At 41.5% G+C, this 12,698-nt stretch overlaps 1 protein-coding gene across 1 annotated transcript in view; it reads left to right on the top strand.

Annotated features, from left to right (window-relative positions):
- POLA1 (polymerase (DNA directed), alpha 1, catalytic subunit) overlaps nucleotides 1–12,698 on the top strand; it is a gene marked incomplete at its 3' end in the record, with an annotated part of 43,348 nt that overhangs the window by 12,172 nt on the left and 18,478 nt on the right. The window contains 6 exon segments of the mRNA XM_015415433.1: nucleotides 1–96; nucleotides 833–1,025; nucleotides 1,404–1,563; nucleotides 1,818–1,996; nucleotides 5,073–5,185; nucleotides 5,667–5,783. The exon segment at nucleotides 1–96 is cut by the window's left edge and continues 3 nt beyond it. Of these exon segments, the coding sequence (XP_015270919.1) occupies nucleotides 1–96; nucleotides 833–1,025; nucleotides 1,404–1,563; nucleotides 1,818–1,996; nucleotides 5,073–5,185; nucleotides 5,667–5,783 (858 nt within the window).

Raw genomic sequence — 12,698 nt, 5'->3', positions numbered from 1 at the left:
GTTCATATAGCACCACCACCAGTTATAATGCCAAAAAAGAAAAGACTTTCTGGAACATCACTAAATCCTTTTTCTGTACAATCTGAAGTCTCCAAGGTAATATTTCCAAAACAAACCACCAGACTTAATATTTCTTGATTTTAATATCATTTGTTTAAAAACTTTCTTTTTCCTTTTGATATTTAACATAATTTGATGTGTTGCTATGCAAACAAGTAGAAAATAGTAATCTTAACACAGTATTTTTTTATTTAGTTCCATATCCTCAGTTTGGCTAACTCTCCAGTGAAACAGCATTTGTACACTGACTCAACTTAAATAGGCATGCTGTTTCCACTAAGAGCTTCCTTTTCAACTAACTTTTCTGTTAATGAAAAAGAGGGGTCCCCAGTGACCACTAAAAAAAGTTATGCTAGGATTCAGGGGATATGCATGGTCAAAAGTCTTATGGGATGGGGACTGTAGCAAGTAAAGGAATTGGGTGACATAGTTGGCTAAACCCAGCCCATAGTGCTGTAGATTTGTGTGCCCTTTGCACAATATAAAGAAATATAGGCAGGAGCACAACATTAATTTCTCTGTTGGAGTAGTATGTAGTTTTGTATGCAAATATTAGCAAAGAAGTGGTTAAAAAGGGTTAATTTGGTTCACTGCTGAAACAGGCTGCTTGTAAAACCACCATGGTGGAATCCTGTGCAGAATTACTCTAGACAAAGCCCATTGATTGCATGGGATGCTGCATGGGATTACACTGTACATAATTGAAATGCATAGTAAGTATAAGCCATATTGCTGATGATCAGGTGTAATTAAAACTTGCTTGTACTTATAGAGAACTTCTGTAGCAAAAACTGTTACTCCTGTCAAAAAGGAAGTTTCTTCATTGAATTCATTTCAATCCAATCATTCAAGCTATACATCAAGGCCACAGACAGTCAAAGAAGCAGTTGGTGATCCTGAAAATGGAATTCAAATTGTGGAAAATGGAGAACTGGTAAAAGTTAAACAAGAGGAAGTTACTAAAGGTATTCATGATATTTTGACGAATTTGAGAAGGTAGCTGTGTTGGTCTGTTGTAGCCAAAATAAAGGTCTTGTGGAATCTTAAAGACTAACTTATTATGGCATGAGCTTTTCTGAGTTAGAGCCCACAATGTCAGATGCTTGGTAGCCTCCCCCAGAAGTGAGGTGGTGAGTTACGATGAGAGACTAGAAAGCTCAGTTTTCCAGGACATAGTTATGTCATATAACAGAAAAGGCAGATAAAAAGAAAAAAAGTTAATTGTTCAGTTAGTAACTGAGTTTATTGTTTAGTATTTGATATTATGTTTCACTGTACTGCAGCATTTCTCTAATTTGGTATGTTAAACCCCTCTCATCAGTCTCTCTACACAATAATTACAGAAAATGAACAAGCTATTATGGATTTTGATGATGAAGACTTCAGTGAATCTATGGAGGATGTAGGAACTGTAGCAGAAAAAGTTACATCCCTGAAGGATGAGCTAAAGTTGGAAGATGAAAAAATAAGGCAAGTGACTCTATGCAAGCAGGCTTGTATTTTGTGTCAGAAAACTGCTGGAGTTTCTTGTTTGGCTATATTCCTCACTTTTTACTAAGGTTGTTGTCTGTGTGGGAAACTTCGCTGTAAATAAAGGCCTCATGCAGAAACTTCTCAATATGTTAACTGACTTGCATTAAACTTGCATATAAAGAACCTTCATTGTTCTTACTTCTGAAAAAAAGAGGGTCCCTTGAATTAGTAGCCATTTCAAATACTCTTACCTTTTTAAAAATTATCCATGGATTGTTTTTCAGAAGCTCTTGCCTCTCTGGTACTTCCTGTTGGGACAAAATCACTGAAAATGATGATGGGCAATTAGTTTCAGAAATTCAAGTAGATTCTAGTGAACTTCCACTAGTAACTGGAGAAGATGGGCAGCAGGTCTTCAGGTTCTATTGGCTTGATGCTTATGAAGATCAGTATAATCAGCCAGGTATGTGTATGTATGAAATCTATTCTCTGCCTCCATATGCTTGTGTGAAATTACAAAGTAACATTGTGCTTAAGGAGTCCCTGTGTCCTTTAATTTTTCTTTGTTGTTGAGTGTCTGTGCTTTATAATTGGATAGGCTTAGGCCAGAACAGCGTTCATGGTACAAAGCAGCTTTAAGAGAGGATGAATTGTTGGTTAAGAAATGGCTCATGAGAGGAGCTATGCTGCTGATGTAAAACAACTGTGGGACTATTTAATTGTTACAATAATAATCTACGCACAGCCAAGAGAGTTCCAGTAGAAGTTCCATATTAAGAAATTTTATTTCTTAATCTTCACTGTAATCTAGCTTAATGTCAAATTCAGGAATGGGTAAAATGGAGGTTAATGGCAAATGTTTCAGTTCTGTAGCCTAAGTGATTTTTTGCAATTAATGTTCCTTTATGTCTTGGGAAGGGATTTAAATATGATACTGCCTTTCAGTGTGCTGACTATACACAACAGTACTATGATAGTAAGTAATCTCTGAAGCTCTAGTGAAATCAGTGACTAATATGGGGAAAAAGCTTTATCCCTCAAAGCCCCTTGCATAGTGTTTTACTTTTATATTGGATTCTGTATGGTGGTTTCTGAATGGTGCATAATTATGAAAAGACTTCTGTTCCTTGATTACAAGAAGAGATCCTGTCATCATAACTTTTCAAGGATGAATAATAAAGACTGCACCTGGTTTCAATTAGTAATGTAGAGAAAAATAAATTTTGACATTACTTTTTTGTTTGAGAATCATGATCGTTACAGCAAATGAGGCATGAACAGTATTACACAGAGGACTTATGTAACTGGGAAGAGTAAAATTCATATATCCATGCTGACTGAACGGCTATAGATAAAGGCTGCAAATAGTTTAATCCCTTGACTTTGTACATCAGGTAACATTTTTGTTAAAACTGCACAATTCTGGTACAAATGATGCAATCATCAGCTAATACAGGCTTATCTTTGAACTTAGATAAACACAGAAAACACTGTGTTGAAATAATAAACACAATATTCACATGTACTTATAGCAAAATATATTTGCTTTTTATACACAACATCAACTCTAGTGTATTGTAAACACTTTCAAACTACAACATCACATTTCAAACACTTTCAAACTAAGTTATATAACATGAAGAGTCCAACTGTCTTCTTCCTGATGGAGGATAAATACCAATGTACAGTTATTTGTACTGAACAATGCAGCAACCTATTGTACATTTCCCAAGTGATGATCCATCAGGTAAAGCTAGCAGGCAGCTTGTGTTTCTCACTGTGATGATTCAGCTTAGCAAGCAAGCCTAGTAGATGTATTTTCCCATGAGGTGATTCAGCTAGCAAGCAGGCCTAGCAACACGCCTCCCGAGCATAACCTGCGTGTTTCGAACAAATCTTCTTCAGGCATAAATTTTTCTGGAACTGAACAACAATACATATCATAATATAATATAAATTCAATATCCTTACATAGTACCAGGATAAACAAGGGGGGGGGGAAGAAGGCTAAATTTCCTGCACTCACCCACAGCTCTTGAATTTTTGTTAAAACTGCAAAATTCTGGTACAAATGATGCAATCATCAGCTAGTACAGGCCTATCTTTGAACTTGGCTGCTTATTTTCTCTGCTAATTTGCTTTTTACCTCTGTGTGGCAGGAAAGGTACAGGGTAAGTTTGGGTGCTTGTGAAGAATCATAGGGCATTTGAATGATTAGTAAACACCCCCCCCCCCCTCGGTGCAATACCATGGTGCTGCTAATCTTGGAGTCCAGATGAGAAGCTTCCTGTCTTTAACCTCAGTAATCCCATGCACTAGAAGCAGTGCCCTGAGTACTGCAGGTCTACTACCTCCTCATTTAGCCAAGGTACACTGCAAGAGGGAGGTTATCTACCTCACTTTTCCTGTATTGTTTGTGATGGTTTTGGGAGGATTGGGCTCAATGTTCCCTCTAAGCTGAATTAGTGTGTGCTAGCTCACAGTTTTTTAGCCTCTGGCTCACACATTTCTGTCTTCGCTCAGGAAGGATGGGGCTCCAGAGCAAACTAACTGATGCAGTAGCCAAATCACTTGCTCACAACTTTAATGCCAGTCGCTCACCAAGTAGAATTTTTGCTCACAAGACTCCACAGCTTAGAGAGAGCATTGATTGGGATGTGTTCCTCCTATTTTAGTTTGCATACTCCTGGCAGAGTTGCACAGTTTTGCAGAAACCCATACCTTGTCTGCATGGTCCCTGCTGTCAAGTGTGAGAGGCATCACATTAACTATTAGTGATGAATTTGTGTTGATGATCTTGCAGAAGTTCTTCTGAAGCCTTGGATTGTCAAGAGATAGCTGCATTTAATTCCATATGATATTAAATATCACTGGCTCCAAGGTCACAGAACTCTGTGTTTAATTGGACACTCTTCCTCATATTCATTAACTGCTTTAGTTTCTTAATCTTGACATACTTTTGCTATCACAAAGGTGTGTGTGTTAACCTGTGGTGGTGTCTCATGAAGATTCTGGTCTTATACAAATTGTTGAAACACTCTGATCCTTATCAAAGATTTGGAGACTTGTGACTTCCTTTTCTAGGCTGCCATCACAATACAAATCAAAACAAAGAATATCAAACTGATAGGAAGAACAAGAAAAGAAAATTTATGATGCCAGTTTCAGTTTACCTGCTTCATCTCCATGTCAGAGTAATTAGATGAAAAGGGGGAGGAAGGAGAATACGGAATAAGTTGGGGGGGAGTGTATTTCAAGCCCTTTAAGTATAAAAAGGTGGCATTTAATGCTTGGGTGCTATTGTGATGCATGTCTCTGTTGTACAAGATTTTCAAAGCAATCACTTGACTGTGGAGTACTGACTTTCAGCAGATGGAGCTGTCAATTAGAGCCTACAAATTGGAAATCATATTGCTCCCATGGGTGAATTAGTGTGTTTATTCAGTAATTCTTAGTATTGCAGCTTTCCATTAGCAGCTGTGCTAAGCTGTCGTGATTAATGCACATTGTCTCTGTCTTCACCTTCTCTCCCATCTTAGGGGTTATATTTCTCTTCGGTAAAGTGTGGATTGAATCTGCAAAGACCTACGTTAGCTGCTGTGTGGCAGCAAAAAATATTGAGAGAACTATTTATCTCCTGCCACGTGAGTCGGTATGTCTTAACGTAATGAATTAGGAGTAAGTAATGACACAAATGATACATGAAGACTGTGAAATCAAAAAAGAATTGGGAGTAATAAGACTTCTATCCAGTTTTCACATTCATAAATCAGTCTTGTATAATATCCCTAAAACTTTAGGCATAAAGTCTCAGAATACTTATTGTGGTGGTCTTTTGTGGTTCTGTGAAGCCTTTGTAGCTTAACCTCTTAGTCCTCATCCCCAAATAAAATTAAACCCAGATGTATGAAACTGTGTTTGCTTGCATTCATCCTTTGTTGTCTCTCCCTTAACTCTTGCCTGTTTAAATTCAGATTGCAAGCTTGTTGGGCAGTCACCTGTCTTTGGCTTATTAAGTTGCTTTGTAACTGCTATATAAGTAATAGATCCAACATACAGTGTATACATTTTTTCTGACTTTACAAAAACAAACTGAATGGATAACATTTGTTAAATTTCTTTGCTGCTTAAAGCGGATCGATTTATCTTCTGGTAAAGAGACAAAAAGTTCTGTGACCATGATGGATGTCTATCAAGAATTTAATGACAAGATTGCAGAAAAATACAAGATCATGAAGTTCAAGTCCAGGGTTTGTTTTCTATCATTTCCCTTTTTAAGTGTTGATGATAGAGGAGAGGGTGGTCGATGCTGTGTTGCCCGTAGTTGCCTTGTAGGTAACTTTATAGTGCATCAAAATATTTAGTGGGGGTTGTACCAGAATGCCCAGTGGTTATAGTAGATAGCTTGCTGTCCAGTGCAGAATATGTACTAACAGTGATCATAACATTATTTGTGAAAATACTGAGGCTTGTCATCAGCTCCTGAACATTTAGGCTTTCATAGAATGGACGCTGGCTGTCAGAGTCAGTAATTATTGGTAATCATAGAATTATAGAGTTGAAAGGGATCTCTAGGTCATCTAGTATAACCCCATGCACAACATAGGAAATTCACAAATACCTCCCCACCACCACCAGTGACCCCTGCTCTATGCCCAGAAGAAGGCAACCCCCCCTCTCCAGGATCCCTTGCTAAATTGGCCTGGAGAAAATTGCTTCCTGACCCCAAATCAGCATTTCCCTTGGCATGTAAGAAAGGGCCATGAGAACTAAGCACTGATGCAGCCTTTTCTGCCCTCCCTCTCATGATCTGCTTAAATTCACAGAATCAGCATTGCTGTCAGTTGGCCATCTAGCCTCTGTTTGAAAACCTCCAAAGAAGGAGAGCCCACCACCTCCTGAGGAAGCCTGTTCCACTGAGGAACCTCTCTGTCAGGAAGTTCTTCCTAATATGTAGCTGAAAACTCTCTTGATTTAATTTCAACCCCTTGGTTCTGGACTGACCTTCCTGAGCAACAGAAAACAACTCTGCACCATCCTCTGTATGACAGCCCTTCAACTACTTTTCAATAAGAGAAGAGTTCACAGTGTTCCATGTTAAGATGTATAAAGTGGTAACCATGGGGCTGCACAACGCCAATTTGTCATAGAGTGAAAGGATGGAATAGTAATAAAGTAGAAACTGAAATAAGCGTATGAGAAGCCAGTGCTGGATCAGATCAATGTCCCGTCTAGTCCAACACTCTGTCACACAGTGGCCAAAAATACCATGTGCCATCAGGAGGTCCAGCAGTGGGGCAATCGAAAAGCTAGGGGTCTGACACACATTTAATTTTTGGAACTTGATCTGTTATATGTTTGAATTCCAGTTTAACAGAAATGATATAATGTGATATTCCTGTACATTGATGTAAAGACTATTTTCATTGAATTTATGCTTCTGGAAATCTTCGTAAATGTTGTCCTAATTGTAGGGCAACAATAGAATGGAAGGGTGATTTGGGGGGGGGGACGAGGACCTAGTCAGAGGGATCTGAGGGCTGTACATTCATCCTCACTTATTCTGTTTATTTTAGCTTTGAAAATGATTTTCAATAATAAATCTCAATAGTTGTTCCAAACAGTCAGTTCTGTAGCACTCTAAGAGCTTTGTTGACCTTGTAGAAATGAAATTAGCTTGCAATCAATCTGACCAAGCTCTATCCTTTATGTCTTCCATCCAAAGCTCTTCACTTCTTGAACACCCTCTATGGAGGAACTCTTTTTGATTGGTCAGTAGGCCAGTGGTTTGAACTGACATAATCTTACTTAAATAACTAATGGATAATTTAAATCTAAATTACAAAAATATGTTTACCACTTAACTTTTCTTATTGAAATCTCACATCCCATACATAAGAACATAAGAACATAAGAGATGCCAATGTTGGATCAGGCCAAAGGCCCATCCAGTCCAACACTCAGTATCCCACAGTGGCCAGAAATACCAGTGCCATCAGGAGGTCCACCAGTGGGGCCAGGACATTAGAAGCCCTCCCACTGTTGACCCCCCCCCAAGCACCAAGATGACAGAGCATCACTTGCCCCAGAGTCCCTATCTATACCTTGTGGCTAATAGCCACTGATGGACCTCTGCTCCATATGCTTATCTAATTCCCTTTTGAAGCCGTCCATGCTTGAAGCCGCCACCACTTCCTGTGGCAGTGAATTCCAAGTGTTAATCACTCTTTGGGTGAAGAAGTACTTCCTTTTATCCGTTCTAACCCGACCGCTCAGTAATTTCATGGAGTGCCCACGGATTCTTGTATTGTGAGAAAGGGAGAAAAGTACCTCTTTCTCTACCTGCTCTTTCCCATGCATAATCTTATAAACCTCAATCATGTCACCCCTCAGTCGTCGTTTCTCCAAGCGAAAGAGACCTAAGCGCCTTAACCTTCCCTCATAGGGAAAGTGTTCCAACCCTTTTATCATTCGAGTTGCTCTTTTCTGCACTTTTTCCAAAGCTATAATATCCTTTTTAAGGTGTGGTGACCAGAATTGCACACAGTATTCCAGATGAGGTCGCACCATTGATCTATATAGCGGCATTATGATATTGGCTGATCTGTTTACAATACCCTTCCTAATAATCCCCAGCATAGCATTGGCCTTCTTTATTGCAGTCACACACTGTCTCGACATTTTCAGTGAGTTATCTACTACAACTCCAAGATCTCTCTCTTGATCTGTCTCTGCCAGTTCAGACCCCATCAACGTGTATTTATAGTTAGGATTTTTGGCTCCAATGTGCATCACCTTGCACTTGGCCACATTGAACCCCATTTGCCATGTTGACGCCCACTCGCCCAAAATTGACAGATCCCTTTGGAGTGCCTCACAATCCTCACTGGTTTTCACCACCCTGAACAACTTCGTATCATCCGCAAATTTAGCCACTTCACTGCTTACTCCCAACTCCAAATCATTAATGAACAAGTTAAAAAGCAGTGGACCAAGTACTGATCCCTGTGGTACCCCACTGCTTACACCCCTCCACTGGGAGAACTGCCCATTTATACTCACTCTCTGTTTTCTATTAATTAGCCAGTTTTTGATCCATAAAAGGACTTGTCCTTTTATCCCATGATTTTTGAGCTTGCTTAGGAGCCTTTGATGAGGAACTTTATCAAAAGCTTTCTGGAAGTCAAGGTAAACAATATCTATTGGATCCCCCTTGTCCACATGTTTGTTCACCCCCTCAAAGAACATTAACAGGTTAGTGAGACAAGATCTTCCCTTACAGAACCCATGTTGAGTCTGCCTCAATAGGTTTTGTTCATCTATGTGCCTACTAATTCTTTCCTTAATAATGGTTTCCACCAATTTACCCGGTATCGACGTCAGACTGACAGGCCTGTAATTTCCCGGATCTCCTCTGGAACCCTTTTTAAAGATGGGAGTGACATTAGCTACCTTCCAGTCCTCAGGAATGGAGGCTGATTTTAAGGAGAGATTACATATTTTTGTCAGGAGATCCACAAGTTCACAATTGAGTTCTTTCAGAACTCTTGGATGTATGCCATCTGGGCCTGGTGATTTATCAGTTTTTAAGTTGTTTATCAGTTTTAGGACCTCCTCTCTCGTCACCTCAATCTGACTCAGGTCTTTCAACACCCCTCCCGAACTCAGCGGCTCTGGAGTGGGCAAGCACCTCTCATCTTCCACAGTGAAGACGGAGGCAAAAAATGCATTTAGCTTCTCAGCCATTTCCCTATCATCCTTCAGTACTCCTTTTACCCCTTGGTCATCCAAGGGCCCCACTGCCTCCCTGGCTGGTTTCCTGTTTCTAATGTATTTGAAGAAAGTTTTATTGTTGGTCTTTACATTTTTTGCTATATGCTCCTCATATTCCCTTTTTGCATGCCTGACCACAGACTTGCATTTTATTTGCCATAGCCTGTGTTCTGTTTTATCAGCCTCACTGTGACTAGCTTTCCACCGCTTAAAGGAATCCTTTTTACCTTTTACAGCTTCCATTACTTTGTTTGTTAACCATGTAGGCTTTTTCTTATACCTGTTTGTGCCTTTCCTAACCTGCGGAATATATTTTATTTGAGCTTCTAGAATTGTAGTTTTAAACAGTTTCCAAGCTTCCCCAATGGTTTTGACCCTTTCTACTTTTCCCTTCAGTTTCCTCCCCACATGTCCCCTCATATCAGAAAAATTACCCCTTTTAAAGTTAAAAGTGGTTGTGTGAGTCTTTTTGGCCAATTCCCTATTTGTACAAATGTTGAACTCAACAACATTATGATCACTGTTCCCAAGCGGTGCAATCACTTTTACATCTCTCACCAGGTCTTGAGTGTTACTTAGGACCAAATCAAGGATCGCCTCTCCCCTGGTAGGTTCCATGACCATCTGCTCCATAGCACAGTCATTTAGAGTGTCTAGAAACTCAATCTCTTTCTCTCGACTAGAACACATATTGACCCAATCAATGTGTGGGTAGTTAAAATCACCTATTACGACACAGTGTTTTTGTCTAGCTGCTATCTTTAATTCATTCATCATTTTATAATCCTCCTCTATCTTTTGATCCGGTGGGCGATAACAAACTCCCAGTGTTAAGTTTCCTTTTGGCCCCCCTATTTCAACCCACAGAACTTCAAGAAGCGAATCCAATTCTCTTAGCCTCTCGATCTTTCTGGACTTTATACCCTCTCTGACATACAGAGCCACCCCACCTCCAACCCTTCCCCCCCTATCCTTCCGATATAATATATAACCGGGAATCACCGTATCCCACTGATTTTCCTCATCCCACCAAGTTTCTGAAATACCCACAATGTCTATTTTTCCCTCTGACACCAAGCACTCCAACTCCCCGATTTTACCTCGGACACTTCGAGCATTTGTATAGAAACAGCTGTAATTTCCCATACTGGTTAAGCCTGCCACCTTCCTCTTGCAATCTCGAGACCTTGTCAGGCAGTCCATGTCACTAGCCATGGTCTCAGTGGACAATTTCAATCCACCTCCCTGTAGAAAAGCAACAGGTACCCCCTCATCTCTCTGAGATGAGCCAACCCGAACCAGAGACTTTTCATCTCCTGTCGGCTTTCCCCCAATATTCAGTTTAAAAACTGCTCTGCCACCTTTTTGATTTTAAGCGCCAGCAGCCTGGTTCCTTCTCGGGACAAGTGGAGACCGTCTCGCCTGTACAGCTCCCTCTTGTTCCAAAAAGAATCCCAGTGCCTAACAAACCTGAACCCTTCCCCTCTACACCATCGTCTCATCCACGCATTGAGACTCCTGATCTGTGCCTGTCTCTCCGGCCCTGCGCGTGGAACAGGTAGCACTTCTGAGAAGGCTACCTTGGAGGTCCTGGCCTTGAGTTTCCTGCCCAGCAGCCTAAATTTCTCCTCCAGGACCTCACGACTGCATTTCCCCACATCGTTGGTGCCGACATGCACCACGACCACTGGCTCCTCCCCAGCACTATCTACCAGCCTATCTAAAACACGCGTAATGTCCGCTACCTTTGCACCAGGCAGGCAAGTCACCATACGGTCAGTACGCGGGTTCGCCACCCAGCTGTCTACCTGCCTAAGGATCGAATCACCCACTACCAAGAGCCCCCCTCCCACCCTGCCCAGGGATGGTTCCTTGGTGCAAAAGGATACCCGCTCACCAGCTGGGGAAGAGGTCCCTTCTGAGGGCACATTCCCCTTATCCTCAGCACGGTGCCCTGTTTCCCCTAGACCCTCATGCTCCCTGACAGCAGCGGGGCTGCCAGATCCAGAGTGGGACGTAGCTAACAAGTCCCCGAGAGTCTTTTCTGTGCGCCTAGCTGACTGTCTCTGCTTCTCCAGGTCAGCCACCTTGGCCTCAAGGGAGCACACACGTTCCCTGAGAACCAGGAGCTCCTTGCACCGAGCACACACCCAGGACTTCTGCCCAGTGGGCAGATAGTCATACATGTGACACTCTGTGCAAAACACTGGATAGCCCCCAACCCCTTGCTGGCATTCTGGCTTCATAATTCTTTTAAAATAAGTAAATGTAAGCCCCCTTTTAAATCCCTTTGTATTTATGTGTTTTTTCTTGTCAAAGTCAAATTACTTTATGGGGAAAACAAAGAGCCTAGGGTTTTCACTTTCTGCCTCTTTTTGGGCGTCTCACAGAGCCCCTAGTCCAAGAGTCTCTGGGCTAAGAGCCACGGGCAAAGAGCCCTTTAGCTCGCCCTTCGGCTCGTGCCAGAGGCTCGTGCCTCTGGCAAGGTGCTTCCTTAAATAGAGGCCTCCCCCAGCAGAGTGCTGGCAGCAGCTATTCAAATGCACCCAGGCACTCAATCACATGCAAAACAATGCCCCTTCCTTTTCCTCTCAATTGCAGTCAATCACAGTCAAACAATGCCCTTTCCTCTCTCAAGCAGCCAGGAATCTGCAAAAACTCCAAGCGCTTCCACACACTCCCAGACCAGTTCTCCCACCAAAATCCTCAGCTGGATCCTCTCCGCTGAAAGCAAATAAAAAACCACTCACCCCTCTGTCTCCTGCTCCTGCTCCTGCTCAGAGCTCAGCTGGGTCTCCTCTGCCTCTGGCCAGGTGTTTCCTTAAATAGAGGCCTCCCCCAGCAGAGGGCTGGCAGCAGCTATTCAAATGCACCCAGGCACTCAATCACATGCAAAAGAATGCTCCTTCCTTTTCCTCTCAATTGCAGTCAATCACAGTCAAACAATGCCCTTTCCTCTCCCTCTCTCAAGCAGCCAGGAATCTGCAAAAACTCCAAGCGCTTCCCCATACTCCCAGACCAGTTCTCCCACCAAAATCCTCAGCTGAATCCTCTCAGCTGAAAGCAAGTAAAAAACCACTCACCCCTCTGTCTCCTGCTCCTGCTCAGAGCTCAGCTGGGTCTCACATAGCTTGATGCTCATTATTTCCAGACACAGTACATTAATATTAATTGCATAAATGGCCTATAATCCTATGAGAAGTACCACATGGCTCCACAGCAAAGCAAAATACAAGTCTAACTAAAATCTAATATAGTTAAAATGCATATTTCATGTTTGTTCCACTAAAATAACTTATTTCTGTGATTGAGTTTGTTCCTTTGAATTGTTTTTCCTCAGATTCAACCTTCAATATTCTTATACCCATAATTTCTGTATCTCATCCATGGTG

The sequence above is a fragment of the Gekko japonicus genome, unplaced genomic scaffold (assembly GCF_001447785.1).
Source record: "Gekko japonicus isolate JY-2015 unplaced genomic scaffold, Gekko_japonicus_V1.1 scaffold1295, whole genome shotgun sequence".
NCBI classification, from domain to species: Eukaryota; Metazoa; Chordata; class Lepidosauria; order Squamata; family Gekkonidae; genus Gekko; species Gekko japonicus.
The sequence above is the reverse complement of the archived record's forward strand: the minus strand, read 5'-3'. Positions and strand labels throughout refer to the sequence as shown.